Source organism: Oncorhynchus nerka, linkage group LG11 (assembly GCF_034236695.1).
Source record: "Oncorhynchus nerka isolate Pitt River linkage group LG11, Oner_Uvic_2.0, whole genome shotgun sequence".
Classification (NCBI taxonomy): Eukaryota; Metazoa; Chordata; class Actinopteri; order Salmoniformes; family Salmonidae; genus Oncorhynchus; species Oncorhynchus nerka.
Genome location: NC_088406.1, coordinates 43,645,206 through 43,667,094, shown reverse-complemented (window position 1 = coordinate 43,667,094; position 21,889 = coordinate 43,645,206). Strand labels below are relative to the sequence as shown.

The following is a 21,889-nucleotide window of genomic DNA, read 5'->3' as shown; positions in this document are numbered from 1 at the left end:
ACTTTCATAGCAGCCACGTTGTATTCCTCCTCGCATCCATGCGCTCTCCTCCTCTCACCTCTTCCCTTCTCTTATGTACTTCAATGCACAACACACCTGTGACCAGGTGAAAAAGCCTTTCCAAGCCGAACCCTACATCGTTGCCACCATATTATCTAAAGTAACGTCATAGTCAGCATAGCTAATAGAACTAATGCGTTAGTAAACCCGCTACACTCATGCAGTAACGCTACAGTGTAGTCAGCAAGCAGTTACACAGGCAGGCCCCGGTGGCAATACATTTGTAAAACCAAAAGCTTACCTTGACTTGGAAGAGTTCCAGTGTTGTGTTGGAAAGTCATAGCCAGCTAGCTAACATAGTATCCCTCTGTTTGAGCAGGGTGTTTCAGTAGGCTAAACTAACTAGCTGCATTTGCTAGCTAAGTAAGTGAAAAAAATGACTCTCTCTCTCTCGCTTCTCCTTCATTTTGAAAGAAATTTGTTCAACTACTGTCATTCTCTCTCATTGAGTCAATTACTCACCACATTTTATGCAGTGCATTGCTAGAACCATGAGCCTCCTAGGTTTTGAATGGAAGTCAATGTACCCAGAGGAGGACGGAAACTAGCTGTCCTCGGGCTACACCATGGCGCTACCCTAGAGTGCTGTTGAGGTTACTGTAAACTTTCTTTGCAAAATAGTGTTTTAATAAATTATTTGGTGACGTGATTATATTTAGTATAGTTTTATCTAAAAAGGATAACTTTTTAAATGTTTAAAAATATATATTTTTTATAAAATTCACTGAGGATGGTCCTCCCCTTCCTCCTCTGAGGAGCCTCCACTGATACCATCATAGCATGGGCATACCAACAAAAATGTAACAGTGGAAGAAATGTATTAATTACATTTTCACATGCAGTGCTCAGACATTCTGTGAGAGGAAATTACTATTAAAACATGAAGCTATTACATTTGTTTACAAAGTTTCCCATGGCAACAAAAACATGAACAATGGAGCCTATACCTGGTCCTTCGTTTTTATTTTATTGTGATATGGCAAAACAGTTGAACCAATCAATGAATTAAAGGTTACTGATACGTTGAAATTTGACTGTGGCTGTAATCGTGAATTATAATTAGTACAGGACATGCACACAGACTAGGGGACACACGTTGCCGTCCACAGCTACCACCAATAGTCATGTCATGGAGAGGGAACTGAGGGCCAACTATCTAAGAGAAAGGTGAACTTGTTCAAATTACTGGACAAGCAGAAGAATACCTCAATGTGCCCTAAAATCCAGACCCCTTGGCTGCAGATATGCATAGACCTATGCCATAGAGTGCTCTTTGACAACCGCTGAACGAAGCACGTTCGGGTATTTCCGTGACAAACGTATGAGAACGTAATGTTTATGTCGTCACGTTCGGAATATCCCGCCCCTTCTCTTTGGAGGAGACAGCCATTTTAAGTGGATGAGTTTCATTTTACAGCGCAACTGTAGGACGGAGAACCTCAGGACACAATTTCTACCTATTTCTCTAACAACTGTTAGTGGGGAATTGACTACTATGAACTGAAACTCTTCCTAAAACCATTAACAAGTACTGTAGATCCAAGTTAAGTGACGCATAAGCCAGTAGAGTTGTAATTTTTTTTGCACCTAAATGTAGCTAGAGGAAATGGCTGTGGAAAGCATGACTGTCCATCCAAACTCCCCAACAACAACCAACCACGAACACAGTCTTCTCACTGACGAAAGGTCGAGTAATTCTACAATCATATTTCTATCAAACTATTTATTTGTCCTGTGCTTTTTAGGCATAAGAAGCACAGGTTTCTTTTTCATTTTTTTCTTTCAAAGGGATTAAAGTCGCCTTTTTCTGGGGAACAAGTACAGAGGTAACGAACGCCATCTTGAAACGTTGCTCATCGCAAACTGGAAGGTCAAAAATGATCATGGGATCTGTTCAGTTTGAATAAGTATTTCAATAAGTTATTTTATGAAGAAATGACCATCAGTTCAAATAACTGATCCAGCAAAGTTGCATCCCCATCAAAGTAAAGACCGAATGAAGAAAAAAAGAGGATATTATTTTGCTTGCTAATTGTCCACCATTAACTTAACTAGCTAAAATTAATTAATTTCTGAATATATGTCCAATTATCTAGATGTCCAAACGTTTTTGAACACAAAAGCTTTGCAAAATTACATGGCAAAGAAAGGCCTAGCTAAGGTTCCAACTCGCTAGCTAACTGGCTAGCTGGCTTCCCTTCGTGAAAGAAAAGGCAGTTTGCAAACTATCCACCAAGCCAATAGGGCGAATTAAATCCGTTTCCTAATTAATCATTCCATTCTAGGCATTTCAGGTCAGATTAACGACTTGATTGTAATTGATTTCATTAGACAGTCGTTGGAAATAGTATGTATTTCCTTTATTGGCACTCCAGCTAAGTAACGACGTGGCTAGCTAACTACGCAGTTTCTTTTTTGATAGCTAGCTTGCCAGACCAATCTGGCCAGACTAGCTAGTAAACCAAAGGCCGCCATTGTGCCTGCCTTTGTAGCAACTGGCTAGTTGTGTTGAAAACATTTGTCACCCAGTAGACCGAGCCCTCTTGAATCGGCGAATAAAATGAATTGCTTCTATTAGCTAACTATTGGTCCACATGTTAACGTTAACTAAGCCAAATAGCTAGCTATTGATAGAACATTTAATCACTAACAATTAAGAAATTGATACAATTCCAAGGCGTGCAGTTGATCATACTAACTAGTCAGCAACAATGTAACCAAAGTGATTGCACAATTATTTTATCGTTCTAATCTCCACTTGGAATGTGTTTGTGCCACCCATACAAAAAGTAATTACTAAATCTGTACATGAATGGATTTTCTTCCATGCACGTTCAGGAAAATCGCCTAAATTTGTGCCCCTATAAAGTTTCCCCCTTCTCTCTTCTCAGGACAGACTGCTATTTTACTTTAGATTGTTATTCCAAACACCCACCAAATCCCAGAACTGTGTTGAACGTTTGCAAAGCATTTCAGATGTCTAAAAAGTGAAGTAAAACACAAATGTTCCCTATTTAGTTACCTGATTGCCCTGTCTGCAACATTCATTCCCCCCAACAACCCAAGTTATAACATTCCACAAACCCTAATAATAAAGTGGGGAGACCACTATGCTTTTGAGTGCAGAATGTGAAGAAAACCTCTCACAGTAAGTACTTCCCATAATTTTGATAAAGGCCCATTGTTTGTAGTTTAATTGATAACTAGGGATTTTTTAAATTAAGATGTAATCCTGTTGTGATGATGCATGATTAGTGATGTAAAATGTATTTGTAAGGGAAAACGTGAGTATACATTAGTGATTGTACCTGGTACTTTCAGTATTAACTCAATTTATGCACTTGGAACCACATAGGGTGTGTCCAGTGCATGCACACAACTTTATAGCAACAGTAAAGGTTGTCTTTGACGTGTGATTATCCAAGCCTATCCTTAGATTGTGGATTATTTATTTGTATTAGGCTATATATTTGGATCCAAGTGTAGCTTTTTTCTGTTAATAGTTCCTTGGCATTGTTCCTTGGCACAGAGTAGACTAGAGCCTTATCTAATTGGCAGTAGTGAGTGCTATCATTTCCTGACTCATCTGTTTGCAAAATCGTTGTGATGTAGGCTATAAAACCCAGAGGAGGCTGTTGACAGGTGCTTTGCATTTGCTGTTCCACGCATTTGTCAGGAAATTGAACCAGCATGACTATCATTTTCATATACACCCGTTAATAAACCAAAACCCTTGTAATCTCAGTTTGAAATAGGCTACTACATAATGTAGGCTACTATATAAGGCTACAACTATAATAGGCTACTACATAAGTAGAGGTCGACCGATTATGATTTTTCAACACCGATACAGATTTAAAAAAATATATATATTTTAAAAAGCCGATACCGATTAATCAGACGATTAAAAAAAACATGTATTTGTAATAATGGCAATTACAACAATACTGAATGAACACTTATTTTAACTTAATATAATACATCAATAAAATCAATTTTGCCTCAAATAAATAATGAAACACGTTCAATTTGGTTTAAATAATGCAAAAACAAAGTGTTGGAGGAGAAAGTACAAGTGCAATATGTGCCATGTAAGAAAGCTAACGTTTAAGTTCCTTGCTCAGAGCATGAGGACATCTGAAAGCTTGTGGTTCCTTTTAACAGGAGTCTTCAATATTCCCAGGTAACAAGTTTTAGGTTGAGGTTATTATAGGAATTATATGACTATTTCTCTCTATACCATTTGTATGTCATATACCTTTTGACTATTGGATGTTCTTATAGGCACTTTAGTATTGACAGTGTAACAGTATAGCTTCTGTACCTCTCCTCGCCCCTACCTGGGCTCGAACCAGGAACACAACGACAACAGCCACCCTCGAAGCAGCGTTACCCATGCAGAGCAAGGGGAACAACTACTCCAAGTCTCAGAGCGAGTGACGTTTGAAACGCTATTAGCGCGCAACCTGCTAACTAGCTAGCCATTTCACATCACATCGTTACACTAGCCTAATCTCGGGAGTTGATTGGCTTGAAGTCATAAACAGCAGAGCTGCTGGTAAAACGCACGAAAATGCTGTTTGAATGAATGCTTATGAGCCTGCTGGTGACTACCATCGCTCAGTCAGACTGCTCTATAAAATCATAAACTTAATTATAACATAATAACACACAGAAATGCAAGCCTTAGGTCATTAATATGGTAGAATCCGGAAACTATCATCTCGAAAACAAGACATTTATTCTTTCAGTGAAAAACGGAACCGTTCTGTATTTTATCTAACGGGTGGCATCCATCAGTCTAAATATTCCTGTTACATTACACAACCTTCAAAGTTATGTCATAATTACATACAATTCTGGCAAATTAGTTTACAATGAGCCAGGCGGCCCAAACTGTTGCATATACCCTGACTCTGCATGCAATGAACGCAAGAGGAGTGACACAATTTCACCTGGTTAATATTGCCTGCTAACCTGGAATTATTTTAGCTAAATATGCAGGTTTAAAAATATATACTTCTGTGTATTGGTTTTAAGAAAGGCATTGGTGTTTATGGTTAGGTACACGTTGGAGCAATGACAGTCCTTTTTGGCGAATGCGCACTGCATCGATTATATGCAACGCAGGACATGCTAGATAAACTAGTAATATCATCAACCATGTGTAGTTATAACTAGTGATTATGATTGATTAATTTTAATGCTAGCTAGCAACTTACCTTGGCTTCTTACTGCATTCGAGTAACAGGCGGGCTCCTCGTGAGGCAGGTGGTTAGAGCGTTGGACTAGTTAACCGTAAGGTTGCAAGATTGAATCCCTGAGCTGACAAGGTAAAACTCTGTCGTTCTGCCCCTGAATAAGGCAGTTAACCCACCGTTCCTAGGCCGTCATTGAAAATAAGAATGTGTTCTTAACTGACTTGCCTAGTTAAATAAAGATTAAATTAAGGTGGGGGAAAAAATTGGCGTACAAAATGACCGATTTCCGATTGTTATGAAAACTTGAAATCAGCCCTAATTAATTGGCCATTCCGATTAATTGGTCGACCTCTAGTTGTAAGAGTAAGTTTTAATTTAGTACAAGACAAGATAGGGTTTGGCCAGACCCTAACATCTCTTTGCACAGGCACATGGTTAGGCATTCTCCCAGCCAATGGGAGTGGCACACCTCTGCAGAAGTATACGTTGGCTTGGCTGGCATCTGAACTGAGCAAAATCATGATAAAGTGTTTTTATGATAAACCTTTTTCCACAGAATCCTCAATACTTGTACCTGGCACCCCACTAGGGAAAGGGGCCAAGAGTCAGAGCTGTGTCAGTAGAGCCTTTGTTATGTGTGTGCCCATGTCAGTCTATAGAACCCCCAGCAATGCAAAGCTCTGCGCTCATCAAGAATGGCCTCCCTGCGCCTCTTGAGGGACGTGAGTGTTTGTGTGACTGCCATGGCAGATCTTGATTTAAGGGTAGGCTATGCTGAGTTAAATTATGTGGACTCCATTGTTTTAGGCCAGGTTGTAAAACCATGCCATTGACAATGAAGGAGAAAAAAAATGTTTAGATTAATTTGGTTTATTTAAGAGTGACTAGGTCTATATGTGGTCCCTCTCTGGCTGAGAGTAAATTTAGGATAACTAAACGTAAGGAGGAGCGGGAGACTAGTAAGACCCAGCAACCCTCTGGCCCAGGAGGAAAGTCATGTCCTAGATAGGAAGTTAGTACGTTGATGATTTGGTGTGGACCGTGTGGTGTGAGTATAAAGAGAGATCAGTTTACATTTTATTTGTTTCAATTGGCCTATAGGCCTATGTGCACAGATTGGGTCTGTATGCTCATGAGTAGTCTATTCTATAGCCTACATCTAACTCATTGTTTTACTACCCAAACCATTTCTGTGTACTTTGGCCAAAAGTCAATTCTATTCCAGTCTGTATTTGAATAATAAAATAAAGGCCTAACCTGGACCATTTTGAAATTAGGCTATACCAGACACTGAAAGCAAGGCTGTTACTCAAGCCTGCTCTGATCAGTGTCAGCAAATATCTGTTAACTCTGTAGGCTGGACTCGATGGCTAAAGTGAGGCTTCAAATGGACATGGTGGTCATATCCTACTTATCACCGCCACGCCTGCCTTATTGTCACGGCAGTGTATTTCAGTAAATCATGCAATGGTGTCTCTGTGTGAAACTACACCTTGAAAGCTGGCAAGGGGGAAAAGTATCTGTTTCTTGTTGTCTGTGTTCTCTAGTTACATTTAGGCCTAGCTATTCCAGTTGTAATATAGTTTTGACTGTTGTGGTTTTCTGTGTAACGTTTGAGATTTGTATTGGTTGTTGGTTAAATATTTGTAATCTCCTATGTAAGCATATTGCATACTGTTGAGAGATGAAATTGACTGGTCTTCACTGATAAATAGCAGACTGTTTAAGATTATTTTGATGTAAACACTTCTGTCTCCCTGCACAGGAATGACTAACTCGATTTCGAAATGTCCTTGACATAGTGTTGTATGTTGATGTTGAATCCACCCTGCGTAATGAAAGCCAACGGATTGCCCATGTCCAGTCCAGCAAGTTTGGACCTACTGAATCGCCCTCCCCCAACCTGTTACATCACAATAGTTGCATCACTCTCAACTTTTCACAGACCATAGAGACAAAACAGTGAAGCTCAGTGTACACACTACACTCACATGGAAATGTCATACCTATATTGAAATGCTGTTCACAGAGAAACTTGCTGTTATTGATTGCTGTCCCATATATTAACTGCCATACCATTTGTTTACCACAGAGCACACCCACCTTATCCCTGACACGCCTCACAATAACTCGGCCTGTTTTGACACAGAAATATCACAGACTTTACACCCTAGCAGTCCTATCTCCAGCATACAGTCAGTAGGCCTATGCCGATGTGGTCAATCTAAGAAAAACATGATCTGGCCCTCTTGACTCTCTCAGCAGACACTAGGTCCTTCATGTCACCCGCAATAACAGCCAACCCAGTCACCCAAACACAACACTCTTAACTCATCAGAGTGTTAAAGCAGAGCAGCCTACGGTGTGTCATGGTTTGTGGGTGAACGGTGGTGTGACTGTTTGACGAGTTCAGACAAATGCAGCTCTCAGACATTGTCATAGGTTAACAACAGCTGATTGGCCCTGCGGATAACCGTGTTATCTCCACTGTCAAGACAAGCGTACAGAAACACACAAGGAAACACCATAATTAGCGTCTGAAACCTACAAATTGAATTACTCGAGTTAGAACATGAGGGAAGTGACTCGCTCGGGCTATACAAGTTATAAATATAAAATGTGTAAAACGGGTTCCTGAGACTCGCAATGTTACCTCTACCATGAAAAGGGGATTATCTAAATTCCCAAACTAGCAGCCGCGGTTGTTAATGCCATTTTATTCCACTGTACTTTTCCCCCAGACAAAAAGCTTTGATCCCTTATTATTATAGTCTTGTGGGGGTGTCTAGGAATGGAATGCTCACCACCCAGGAACCCTCTACCTGTCACATACTGGGAGTCCAAACATGAACTACACGGATGAGACCCGAGTGTGGCTTGAACAGCATTTTCATGTCCTGTCTATCTGTCCTCTGTTTGTCACAGGCGTGAGGATGGTGAGTTGGAAGAGGGGGAGCTGGAGGATGATGGTGGAGAGGTGGAGGTGGCAGAGGAGCCCAGCGCCGGAGGAGGAGGAGAAGATGAAGGTGAAGGAACTGCAGCAGCAGAGGCGGCCCCCCCAGAGAAAACTCACCGCAGCAAAGAGCGCCACGCCAGCGGCGATGAGAAGGATGACGAGAAGGCCCGCCGCCACAAGAGGAAGAGGAGAAAAGAGAGGGAGCGGGAGAAGGAGAAGAGGAGAGCCAAGAAGAGACGCAAATCCAAGCACAAAGTAAGAGTGTGTGTGGGGTTCACATCCAGCTCTGTTCTGGCTGTCATCGTCCGATACAGACCCTTCAGATCAGGGAGGTTATTGCTTTCTTACTGTAGTCTAAAGATGTTTCTAAGTACTTTTTCACTCAACCTATCCCTCCTTCTGTGTTGTGTGTGTGGTGTTACAGCGCCATGCCTCCTCCAGTGATGACCACTCAGACTTCAGCGATGACTCTGACTACAGCCCAGGTGAGAAGAGGAAGTATCGGGACTATAGCCCTACGTACACCCCTTCTGTAAGTTACCCCATGGCGGCGCTCTAAATCACACGATTGAAGATACTTGCTGTGGAGTTGCTAATCTGTTTACTACCATGTAATCACAGTGGTCTAACAATGATTGATTGATTCCCAGTCCCTTGGAGGTTACCCACCAGCCCCGTCCTCCGGCCACGGTGGACCCATGCCTAAGAAGGGCAGTTACGTAAAGATGGACAAGCAAGGCTACGGGGGCTACGGCGATTATGAAGAGGAGAACTACGAGGGAGAGGAGGACGAAGAGATGGGCGATGAAGACTACGATGACTTCACCAAGGAGCTCAACCAGTACCGCAAGGCCAAAGAGGGAGGCAGCGGCGATGGAGGTGGAAGGGGCAACAGTCGCGGGGGCAGAGGTAGCAAAAATGGGGTCAGAGGTGAATTGAACAACCGTTACTAGTTTGCTTGCAGGTCCCCGCGTGCCTTTCATATGCTGACACAAGGTGCTGACAGTGTTTTGTTTTCTTTCTCCACAGGAGGTAAAGGTCGTATGAAGAACCAACGAGGTCGAGGAGGCATGAGAGGAGGAGGGCGTGGAGGTAGAGGAAGAGGAGGGAGCAGGGGTCGGGGGCGAGGGGGCAAGATGGGTGGAGACAACGAGGACGGAGAAGGGATGATGTACGGAGGAGGGGGAGGAGGAGGAGGAGGGGGAGGAGGAGGAGGAGGAGGAGACGAGATGGAGGTGAGTCAAAGACAGTCATCCTCTGGCCCCAGATGCACAGACAATGTGAAATGATCTATCAAACATACTGGTGTGCTGCTAAAGCAGCAAAGTGCTGAAAATCTCAGGAAAGTATATTCTTGTTTCTGAATTGTTCCTCATCCAATTGATGTTGTGTTCTAGTATGGAGATGATGACTATGACCACATGGGTGAGGATGACTATGATGAATACTCTCAGTACAGGAAGTCCAAAGACCGTGGAAGGGGTGAGTTGGCTGTCAGAAATATTCATACTAAACAATACTTAGTCATGCTACTGTAATATACATACTAGGTTAGCTGTTCTGATGTCCTTCCTAAGTAAACGTGCTTTGCACCCGATCCAAAATGGTTGCCTGTCTTGTTCCATTGTAGCCCACTGATGAAGTGTCTCTCTCCCTGCTCCTACCAGGTGGCAAAGGTGGGCGGGGAAGGGGCCGTGGGAAACAAGGGCGTGGTATGAACCGTGGAGGCCGAGGGCGGAACCGAGGGAGGGGGCGAGGGGGTGGAGACCAGGGTCACGAAGAGGACAACAATGGAGACATGGGGGACATGGGGGTGAGAATAAAACCAACACCTTACAGACCTGCTCGCTCCTCTGAATGAATACTCAACCTGTACAAGTTGGATTTCTGATAACACTTTAAAACTTGTAATCGCTGGAAGACCTCACCGCAAGGCCAAATAGAACCTGTTTGTTTGTGTTGTGGTGCAGGATGGAGGAGGAGGCCAGCACAACAAGCACCAGGGGGACAAGCACCAAGACAAGAAAGGGAAAGCTATCTGCAAGTACTACATGGAGGGCCGCTGTACTTGGGTAAGAAGGAAATCATGGAATTTGAGCGGAGATCATGTTCTTGCCAGGCATTCTCAATAGATTGTCAAATCATTCTTCTAACATGTTACTGTCAACTGCTATTTTATCTCTTTGCCAACTTTCTAGGGGGAACACTGCAACTTCAGCCACGACATTGAGCTGCCCAAGAAGAAAGAACTCTGCAAGTTCTACATCACTGGCTTCTGCGCGCGGGCTGAAAACTGCCCCTACATGCATGATATCCTTTACCTGCAGTCCACTTTGTATCAGATAGGACATTTCATATATTCCCTTCAGTGTGTGTTTACAGCTAGCATAACTAGAACGGCCATACTAGTTGTCAAGTTTAATATAGCCTATACCAGTGCTAGCCCTGGGACGCATTTTGAATATCGGGCCTATATGGCCATGAAACAGTCTTTGAGTGAGTTCAGTCCATCCAGGCCATCCATAGTTCTTTAACTCGCCAGCACGTGATTTCCCCTGCAAGCTGTTCCACACCACCGGGAGCTGTGTGAATGGAGACGAATGCATGTTCTCCCACGAGCCTCTTACCGACGACACCCAAGACCTGCTAAACAAGGTGAGCCTTCCTCAAGTGGATTTAGACACCACCTCTGTTTCTTTAACGCTCTCACACTTTCACTCACTCTCTTCTCATTTCTGGTGTTTCTTGCTCTGTCTGTGTTAGTCTGTTAACCCCTTTTGACCACCTTCTCATCTCTTGTGTTCCTAGATGCTTGCGGAGGATGCCGAGGCTGGAGCTGAGGATGAGAAGGAGGTGGAGGAGCTAAAGAAGCAGGGGATCAACCCCCTTCCCAAGCCTCCTCCAGGGGTGGGCCTGCTCCCGACACCGCCCAGACCAGGGCCGCCTGACAACTCTGGCTCTGGGGACTTTGGACCTCCTGGACCACCACAGGGCCCCATGTCCCCCAACGGCCTCCCCGGCCCAGGGCCTACCCAAGGGCCCGGTCCCTGTCCTGGCCCCCCTACCCCCTACCCAGAAAGTGGCCCCTACCAAGGCCCTCCCAACCCCAATGGTCCCCCACCCCCATCCATGGGCCCCCCACCTCCCTGTTCCGGCAATGGTGGGAAGAAGATCCCCTCACTGTTTGAGATCAAGGTGCAGCCCACGGGGCAGCTAGCTCAGAAACTAGCTAATCACAGGTGAGCTTTTCACATCCATCCAAACCTATTTATGTGGGTTTTATAGTTTGAGTATGTACTAGGAACATGGTTAACCTCAATAATTATTCTCTCTACAGAGGTCAGACCCCAGGAACTGCCACAGGCCAAGCTGGCGCAACTGGCCCCCAAGGGCTCCCCGGTGGGCCTGGTGGGCCTCCGCCTCGGTTCCCTCCACCTGGCATGATGCCCCCAGACATGTCAATGGGTCCTCCCCCGCCCATGGGCCCCGGAGGACCCCCCATGATGCCAGGCTTTGGCTCAGAAGGGGGGCCCATGATGCCCCCCGGACCTCCTCCAGGGGGTAACTTCTTTGACAGCTTCTTCAACCAGCAGCAAGACATGAATATGGACGGGGTGGAGGAGGAAGGTAAACTGAGCTGACAGCGTACCACATAATGAACGAAGCATACAGTCACTGTTCGCATCAGACTAATGTTGGTCCATCCAATATACTAATGTTGGCCCATCCAATATAATTTCAGATGGAATCTAAACCTGTGCTGTAATGTGTCTTGAGTGTTGTAGTTTTCAACCTCCTCCTGTACCTTCCAGGTGATGACTTCCAGGGCTTTGGAGGGATGGACGAGAACGAAGGAAGAGGATCGGGAGGAAACCAGAGCTCCATGGGAGGCCCGGACGTCCCTGCTAACGGAGGCTCAGCCAGTCAGCAGGCGGGGATGGGCATGCCCGACTTCCTGCCGCCGGCCCAGCGCATGCTGTTCCTGAGAATCCAGCAAAAACAGCAGGAGGACGAGGAGAGGGCCAGACTAGCCAAGGGGGGAGGAGAGAGGGATGTGGACGGTACGCTCTTCACACACACTGTAGACCAGGGGCAACATACGTTCAATGTTTCATTAAAACATTTTTTAATATATTTTTTTATACCTAAAGGGGTCCTAACATTCTAAATCAAATATCTAAATGATCCTTGGTATGATCATCTTAAAACAATTCCATATGTTAGCTTAGTAGAACCCCCCCAGGCTTTGACTCTAGGGGGTTGAAAAACACTCCAGGCCACTCAAAAAAAAAAAAAAAAGGTTATTGGATAGGATATAGAGATAGGAAAGATAGAGGAGAGTTGCTGAAGTGCTCCACCAGTCTAAGCCACCCAGGCTACTCTTGAATGTCTAAAACTAGATAGAATGTACAGTCTGTTGAAATTATAATGGACCTATACGTTTTCAAATAACTGCCCTTCCCCTCGATAAATGTTGAAATTCCGATGTGGCCCTCGAGCCGTCGACACGGTATTGATGTCTATTTTGCTTAGACACTAATATAACGGCAAGCCAGCACAGGCAATAACACAAGCACTTCTCCTGGGCCTGGTAAACCTGGCATGCACCACCATGGGAAATTACTGCAGGCACCATCTCAATTCTCCATAGACAAAACAAACAATTCCCACTGACACAGTATAAACAGTGTATTGGCAGTGCAAACACTGCAGAACTATGCAATATTGATACAGACACAATATAAATACTGACTAGAGGTCGCACTCACCCGTATAGGCTACATAGAGCGCATTAAAAAGTTTGAGTCGAGTGCATAAACCCTGGCTTGGGCCATGTTCAAAAGTAGTTCACTATAAAGGGAATAGGGTGCCATTTAGGACACAACTAAAGCTAATCGTATGATTCATAAGTTGTACGGTTTTAGCCCCGAAAAGTGCTTGCTTAAGTCAGTGGAAAGTTTACAGTGTTCCTGTCTCCTTTTGTTTGGTCACAAATGTACACCACCGTTCAAAAGTTTTGGGTCACATAGAAATGTCCTCGTTTTTGAAAGGAAAGCACATTTCTTGTTGATTAAAATAACATCAAATTGATCAGAAATACAGTGTAGACATTGTAAATGACTATTGTAGCTGGAAACGGCTGATTTTTAATGGAATATCTACATAGGCGTATAGAGGCCCATTATCAGGAAACAGCACTCCTGTGTTCCAATGGCACTTTGTGTTAGCTAATCCAAGTTTATCATTTTAAAAGGCTAATTGATCATTAGAAAACCCTTTTGCAATTATGTTAGCATAGCTGAAAACTGTCATTCTGATTTAAAGAAGCAATAAAACGGGCCTTTGGACTAGTTGAGTATCTGGAGCATCAGCATTTGTGGGTTCGATTACAGGCTTAAAAGGTACTCGCAAAACACCAGTCTCAATGTCAACAGTGAAGAGGCGACTCCGGGATGCTGCCTTCTAGACAGAGTTGCAAAGAAAAAGCCATATCTCAGACTGGCGAATAAAAATAAATTATTAAGATGGGCAAAAGAACACAGACACTGGACAGAGGAACTCTGCCTAGAAGGCCAGTAACCGGAGTTGCCTCTTCACTGTTGACGTTGAGACTGGTGTTTTGCAGTTAATATTTAATGAAGCTGACAGTTGAGGACTTGTGAGGCGTCTGTTTCTCAAACTAGACATTAATGTACTTGTCTTTTTGCTCAGTTGTGCACCGGGGCCTCCCACTCGTCTTTCCATTCTGTTTAGAGCCAGTTTGCCCTGTTCTGTGAAGGGAGTAGTGCACAGCGTTGTACGAGATCTTCAGTTTCTTGGTTATTTCTCGCATGAAATAGCCTTAATTTCTCAGAACAAGAATAGACTGATGAGTTTCAGAAGAAAGTTCTTATTTTTGAGACATTTTGAGCCTGTAATTGAACCCACAAATGCTGTTATTCCAGATACTCAACTAGTCTAATGAAGGCCAGTTTTATTGCTTCTTTGATTAGAACAACAGTTTTCAGCTGTGCTAACATAATTGCAAAAGGGTTTTCTAATGATCAATTAGCCTTTTAAAATTATAAACATGGATTAGCTAACACAACTTGCCATTGGAACACAGGAGTGATGGTTGCTGATAATGGGCCTCTGTACGCCTATGAAGATATTCCATTAAAAATCAGCCGTTTCCAGCTACAATAGTCATTTACAACATTAACAATGTCTACACTGTATTTCTGATCAATTTTAAGTTAATGGGCAAAAAATGTGCTTATCTTTTAAAAAACAAGGAAATGTCAAAGTGACCCCAAACTTTTGACTGGTAGTGTATATGTATCCCGGGGAGGCAGAAAATGTCTGTATAACACCATTGACCCTCACTGGAACCCCTCAGCAGAGTCAACATCCTCTGGGCTATGGTTGCGTAATATATTCCCATCGATCAGATTAGGGACTCCAATTGGCCTCTACACCCTCGCTAGGTGGAGCTGTTGTTGTGTGAGATACTTTACTAATTATCTTGGGCACTGACATTGATTTAAGTCAGGGTTCTCCAACTGACGACCCGCGGGCTGATTTTGGCCCACGTTTGTTTTTATTTGGCCCCCCAAGTTTTCAGTTTTTAAAAATATTTTTTTTATTGTTGAACTGAAAGACTGTTTTAAATTTTGCTTAATGTTTAAAACAGCATTTTTTTTTCGGATTTCCATTAAAACTATAAGAAAAATATAATAAAATTCCATGTCAATGCAGAATAATGGTCCTATTACGTATGTATGACCACTTGGGAAGGGCAATGAAGTCATATCTACCGCAGTCATATACTCTTAAGGGCTACGGCTGTAAGGGTGTGCAATGGCTGTAAGGGTACACTACGGCTTTTTAAATGCCAACACGAAACCTTCTCTGGAGATAGTTTTGAAGCACCAGTGAACAGGCATTATACTTCTCTGTAAAGGAACTGTCAATCAAATTATCTTGAGCTGCCTGCGCGCAGCCTGCCTGCTCGCAAGACCACTCTCCTACAAATGTAGTTTAAAGTTGAAATACCGTGACTTAACAAGACATTTAGTAGAAAGAAAACATTTTCCACTAGGAATTGACTCCTAAGATTCAGTATATTTTGGAAAGGACGAGACTGATTAGTTGCCGTACTGCCGAGAAGACACAAACTCACATCTTTCATAGCGAGCTGGCCAGGGACGGAAAGAGAGAGGAGGGGCACGGTATAGGCAGGTCAGCCAACAGGCAGACAGAGTCAGAACTGTACACTAGGCCTATCTACCGGCAATCAAAAGCTGTATCTCCCAATGGAATGTTGTGTCTCAAAATTTCTTGGCTTGCAATGTCTCGTAACCTCAGTAAAGCAGGGCCTGTCAACAATGAATAGGCTAGGATATTCTACACGCTACAGACCGAAGACATTAGCAAAAAGAAAGAAAACAGGCGAGCCAGCTGCATGCACTGTGATCAAAATTGTGGGGGGGAAAAACATTCTTAATTTTAAGGGTCCCAAATTCGTTCACACCCCTAGTTTTCGGTGGTTGTGGTTTCTGAACTAGTGGTTTCTAAACTGGGTGTCATCACTGATTCCTGTTGCTTTATCTCCTAGGTGACTCAGCTAACTGGTACTCCAGTGAGGATGAGGATGGAGGCGGCAGTGTCACATCCATTTTGAAGACGCTCCGCCAGCAGAGCCAGGGGCCCCCCAAACCTGAGGGCCCCCCCAGCGACCCCCGCCTCCAGAAAGGCTCCCCAGCGCACCCCCCCATCCGACCGGCGGACCCCCGCCAGGGGGACCCCCGGCTGGCTCGTGATCCCCGCCTCTCCCGGGCCACAGACTCTGTCCAGGCCTTGGACTCTCCCAACCCTTCCTCGGCATCCACCGTCACCCCTGCAGACCCCCGCCTGGCCCGGCATGCTACCGCCACCCTCACCCCTAAACCAGACGCCCCCCTGGTGTACAAGCCCCCGCCCCTCACGGCTCCCCCTGCAGAAGAGGAGGAGACGGAGAGGGTTTTGAGGGACAAGCCTGTGCCCATCCCCCTGGACCCCCTGATGGGTATGGCCCTGAGGGACCCGCGCTCCCAGCTGAAGCAGTTCAGCCACATCAAGAAGGACATTCTCCTGCACATGCCCCTATACGCTAAGACAGTGACATGGAACCCTGAGGACCTCATCCCCATCCCAATCCCTAAACAGGACCTCCTCCCCCTCCCCCAGGCATCCCCCTGTCTCAGCCATGGACCCCCGCCTCTCACGCAGCCAGCAGCGGATCCACACGGCGGCCCTCCCCCTACCCCACCCATCCCCCTCCCTCCTTAGAACCCCCCGCCCCAGCCTCCTCCTCCCTCCCAGACTTTGAGCTGCTCTCTCGCATCCTCAAGACTGTTAACGCCTCATCCGGCCCCTCGCAGTCATCCCCTCCTCTCCCCCTCGTCCCTCCAACAACCCTCTTGCCGGCGCCTCCTGCTTTGTTGCCCACCCCTGTCGACAAGCCTGTCGATCCTCGAATGGCCCGCAAAGCCCCCGCTGACCCACGGCTCCAGCCGCAGAAATCTGCCCTGAAGCAGCCCTCAGAGTCCCCTGTCCCCCCTCTGACGGTCTCCCCGGTAGCCCCTCCACCCACCTCCGGTTCCTCCTCCCCCACCATCGCCCCCTACGACCCTCGGCTACTGTCTGCAGGTGGGGTGGGCCGTGGAGGGGGAGCGGGTGCAGTTGGTGGCAGCAGTGTGCTGAGTGGGATCAGTCTATATGACCCCCGGACTCCTAGTGCAGGTAAACTTGAGGGCCCTGGTGCCACCACAAACACAACCCCCAGCAGCGGACCCACAGAGCCCAAACCCATTGAGGCAGCACCAGCCAAGCCCAAGGCCAAGGAGCCCCTGTTTGTCCGTAAGTCTGCCCTGGACCAGCCGGAGCCAGAGAAGAGTAGCGAGCAGTCCACTGACCGCTACAACAGCTATAACCGGCCCAGGCCCAAGCCTGCACCCTCGCCGTCCACCGGGCCCCCCGGAGGTCCTGCTGCCTCTGGCTCCTCCACGGCCGGACAGGGTCCCCCTGGTGCTGCTGAGCAGGCCCCGGCGGGTGTCCACAACCTGCCTGTGTCCTCGCTCTTCACCATGGTGAAACAGGCCAGCAAGCCCAGCGGCTCCGGAAGCCCCTTTGGTGGGAACAGCCCTGCCCAGCCTGGCGACACCACCACCACCACGGAGCAGGACAATGCTTCTCTGAAGGAGGTTTTCAAAGGCTTTGACCCCACGGCATCACCCTTCTGCCAGTGATATCTGCACCTATCCACCTGGCTGGTCGAATATTGTTTTAGACACGAACACTGAACGCATCAGCAAGGAGCGCACTGAGGCGGGAGCCGGACTGGCCACAGACGGTGAACGTTTGAACGTATTGGCCAGGCGTCACACCTGCAGTGTTTGCTAATGAGATTCTATAACAAACTTTGGGGCCGGGGAGGGAGGGGGTGTGGGAGGGAGGGATATGTTGGAGTCTGGGAAAGAGAGACCTCTATTTTAAAACAAACAGATGTATAAATAAATGTATTCCCTTTATGAGAATTCCTCCCTGCTTTAAGAGAAAACAATTGTTGGACAACAGTAACATAAGCGTCCACAGATTTAAATGGGCTGTACTTCCTCATTTATGCTCCTCCTAGTCCTGTTCATTTTCCTTTGCATTTGTTTGTAACTCCAGTCTCCAAACTCTCCCTTTATCAACCGTTCTGTCCCATCCCACCAACCCTTTCAGGTCACTGACTTCCACTGTCGCCGTGGGAAGAATTCTTGTCAATCATTGTATCTTTTCTAGTTCAATCGCAGGCTAAGATAACACATAGAGAACATTTACTGCCAATCCCTCTGCCTGTAGCGTTATAACAGTACAGTATATTATATATGAATACAACTCTTTTGTTTGCTTGATTTGAAGTAATTTCTTTGTGCTTGTCTGTCTGTTATCTGTCAGTCTTTCTCCTCTGTCGGCTGTCTCTTCTTTTTTAATATTTGAGCCCTCTGTTCTTTCAGCACTGTGTTCTCTCTCTAGCCTCTTCTGTCTGTTTGTTTGTTGTGTGTCGGGGTGATGCCTATGACTATGTTGGCCATGTTGGTCCCACCACCCCACACACCCCTGCTTGAGGTTCCACTCACACCTCTCTGCCACTGAGTCAGAACTGTATAATTGAAAACCACAACTGTCATGAGTGTCCGTCTGTCATGTGTGAGTTATGATCATTTTAATTTATTTTTTTTATACTTATATCTGCCTGTCTCCTCCCTATGTTACATGACAGTTAAATCAAATCATTTGGTGAGAGAGACTTCCCACCTGCATTTAAGTGCGATGCAGCCTGTAACCGTGAGAGGAGAAACAGACACGGTTTGTTTGTTTCAAACAAATAAAATAAACTCACAATTCTGTAGAGGTATGAAAAGTCTGGGGTGACCTGGCTACAAAAGTGTCTTTTTTTGTTTTCCCTTTGCAAAAAGTGACTGCTTTGTAAATTGAACAGTGTCCTGTTTGATGAGAGGTACCATTTTGTAACCATTCACTGTAGGGGAGGTTAAGTATTTAATAAAGGCGATATGTGATCAACCAGTAACTGACCAGTATTTCTCGTCGTTTGATGGGCAGCCTAGGCGTTAGGGCGGGCAGGCGTCTCTGTAGTAGTATGTCATCACCATGTCATCCTAGTGTTTCCTGCTTAACCATGATCCTTGTGATTCATTTCCTTCCATCCTGATGTCTCTTGGCTCCAGGAAGTCACATAATTATCCATCACAGATCTCTTTTACTAATGGTGCATTTCTACTAAGGATTTATCCCAGTGTTTTACCCAGAAGGCTCACACTATTCTACTATTCTATTTCCATCTATGCGGGTCAGCACCTGTGACTCACTGGGCCGTAGTTCCGGTGGACCTGCTCTGACTTGGAGCCAAGGCAAGGCCCTGGGTACTTTTTAAGATGATATTTACTTACACAGTAATAATGGCTAACTGAACTCCCAACACCTTCTCACAAAGCAACAGTCTTGAATGATGCAGAGGTTGTTGATTATGCTCGCCACAAGTCTTTCATGTCAAACTGCTGATGGAAGCACATTGGGTTAGTTCGACGTTGCTGCCGACTGTGCAGGCGACTGCCAACTGATCGACAAAGAACCTTGCATCATAAATAACTACTCATTATTTGTAGATCAGTCAGTCATAATTTACCTATGATACATTACAGTTTTGATCCTCTCGAACACGGCCAATAACACTGGAGCTTACATTAACATAAACCTCTGATGACACCTTGCTCTTGCCAAACGCTAGGCCACGCCCAGGGACGTGAGCTTCTTCTCTGCAATGAGTCTGGATCCGAGAACCTGCCCGACACTTCACCGAATGCGAGCACATTTGTGGCCATCTGATTTGTCCAGATACCGATGGGTTGATACACTGATTGGTTAGAGACGATCCAAATGCTGATTACTTTATTTTGTACAAAGCCCCTCCTTTCCCCTCGTCAATACAAACAACTTCAATGATTGCAGCCAGACTTAATTATGACATAACCTATTGTTGGCTTAATATGGTTTAGTGTCACTGAGTTTCAGGCATGGTTGGTTGGTTGCTGAAGAACTTCTAAGAGTGACTTATTCTTAAAACATGTACAGTACCAGTCAAAAGTTTGGACACTTTCTCAGAGTTTTTCTTTATTTTTACTAAATGATAGTCCCACTATGCGCAAACCAGATGTGATGGCTTATTGCTGCAGAATACTGTGGTAGCCATGCTGTTTAAGTGTGCCTTGAATTCTAAATAAATCACTGAGTGTCACCAGCAAAGAACTCCCACATCATCACATTCCTCCTCCATGCTTCATGGTGGGAACCACACAAACCGAGATCATTCGTTCACCTACTCTGGGTCTCACAAAGACACGGTGGCTGGAACCAAAAATCTCTCATTTGGACTCATCAGAACAAAAGACAGATTTACATCTATCTAATGTCCATTGCTGGTGTTTCTTGGCCCAAGCAAGTCTCTTCTTATTATTGGTGTCCTTTAGTAGTGGTTTCTTTGCAGCAATTTGACCATGAAGGCCTGATTCACACAGTCTCCTCTGAACAGTTGATGTTGAGATGGGTCTGTTACTTGAACTCTGTAAAGCATTTATTTGGGCTGTAATCTGAGGTGCAATCAACTTATCCTCTGCACCAGAGCTATCTCTGGGTCTTCCATTCTTGTGTCGGTCCTCATGAGAGCCAGTTTCATCATAGAGTTTGATGGTTTTTGAGACTGCACTTGAAGGAACTTTCAAAGTTCTTGAAATGTACCGCATTGATTGACCTTCATGTTTTAAAGTAATGATGGACTGTCTTTTCTCATTGTTTATTTTAGCTGTTCTTTCTATAATATGGACTTTGTCTTTTACCAAATAGGGGTATCTTCTGTATACCACCCCTACCATGTCACAACACAACTGATTGGCTCAAATGCATTAAGAAGGAAAGAAATCCCACAAATTAACTTTTAACAAGGCACACCTGTTAATTGAAATGCATTCCAGGTGACTTCCTCATGAAGCTGGTTGAGAGAGTGCCAAGCGTGTGCAAAGCTGTCATCAAGGCAAAAGGTGGCTACTTAAAAAATCTCAAATATATTTGTATTTGTTTAACACTTTTTTGGTTACTACATGATTCCATGTGTTATTTCATAGTTTTAAATGTCTTCACTGTTATTCTACAATGCAGAAACTAGTCAAAATAAAGAAAAACCCTTGATGAGTAGGTGTGACCAAACTTTTGACTGGCACTGTATGTGAATGCTGAGGTAGTGAGTATTCAGGCAACTGATTCCATACCATATTGGGAAATTCTTGGCCTGCACCCAGCTATTTTTTTGACAGGAATGCCTTTCGTTTTTGGCATTCAGGATAGAGGGAGTGTTACTTGGGCCTAATTCTAGAACTGCTCATGAACTTCCTCACGATCCCCCTGGCAACGAACAAATCAGCAACAGTAGCCCAGGAATGAACACACCAAAACAATAATAAGAAATCCTACTACAGCAGTGTTTGTTTTTGGTTTTATATTTAGTCCTCAGCTAAATACGAGCCTACTTTGAGTGTTGCCCCTCCCAAATCGTCATAAATTGTTTCTGTTGGCTTTTGGAACCTTGAAAATGTCTTTATTTTCTTTGGGTGGAATCTGAAAAGTAGCAAATAGGCCTACCTCTTATAGGCCACAAAGGAAAATAAAGAACACTTTAACTAACAGACTACTGACCACTAATCCTCTTAAATCTAAACTCAGCAAAAAAAAGAAACGTCCTCTCACTGTCAACTGCGTTTATTTTCAGCAAACTTAACGTGTAAGTATGTGTATGAATATAACAAGATTCAACAACAGACATAAACTGAACAGGTTCCACAGACATGTGACCAACCTAAATGGAATAATGTGTCCCTGAACAAAGGGGGGGTCAAAATCAAAAGTAACAGTCAGTATCTGGTGTGTCCACCAGCTGCATTAAGTACTGTAGTGCATCTCCTCCTCATGGACTGCACCAGATTTGCCAGTTCTTGCTGTGAGATGTTACCCCACTCTTCCACCAAGGCACCTGCAAGTTCCCGGACATTTCTGGGGGGAATGGCCCTAGCCCTCACCCTCCGATCCAACACGTCCG

At 44.9% G+C, this 21,889-nt stretch overlaps 1 protein-coding gene across 1 annotated transcript; it reads left to right on the top strand.

Moving 5' to 3' along the window:
• Positions 1–1,437: 1,437 nt before the first annotated feature.
• LOC115136927 (zinc finger CCCH domain-containing protein 4-like) lies at positions 1,438–17,669 on the top strand. The gene is given in 16 exon segments (XM_029672843.2): positions 1,438–1,746; positions 8,187–8,472; positions 8,642–8,749; positions 8,868–9,147; positions 9,247–9,452; positions 9,615–9,699; positions 9,885–10,030; positions 10,188–10,289; positions 10,416–10,527; positions 10,763–10,872; positions 11,026–11,456; positions 11,555–11,844; positions 12,030–12,278; positions 15,815–16,427; positions 16,429–16,488; positions 16,490–17,669. Coding segments are annotated over 16 exon segments (4,155 nt in total). The 5' UTR covers positions 1,438–1,666; the 3' UTR covers positions 17,487–17,669.
• Positions 17,670–21,889: the final 4,220 nt, after the last annotated feature.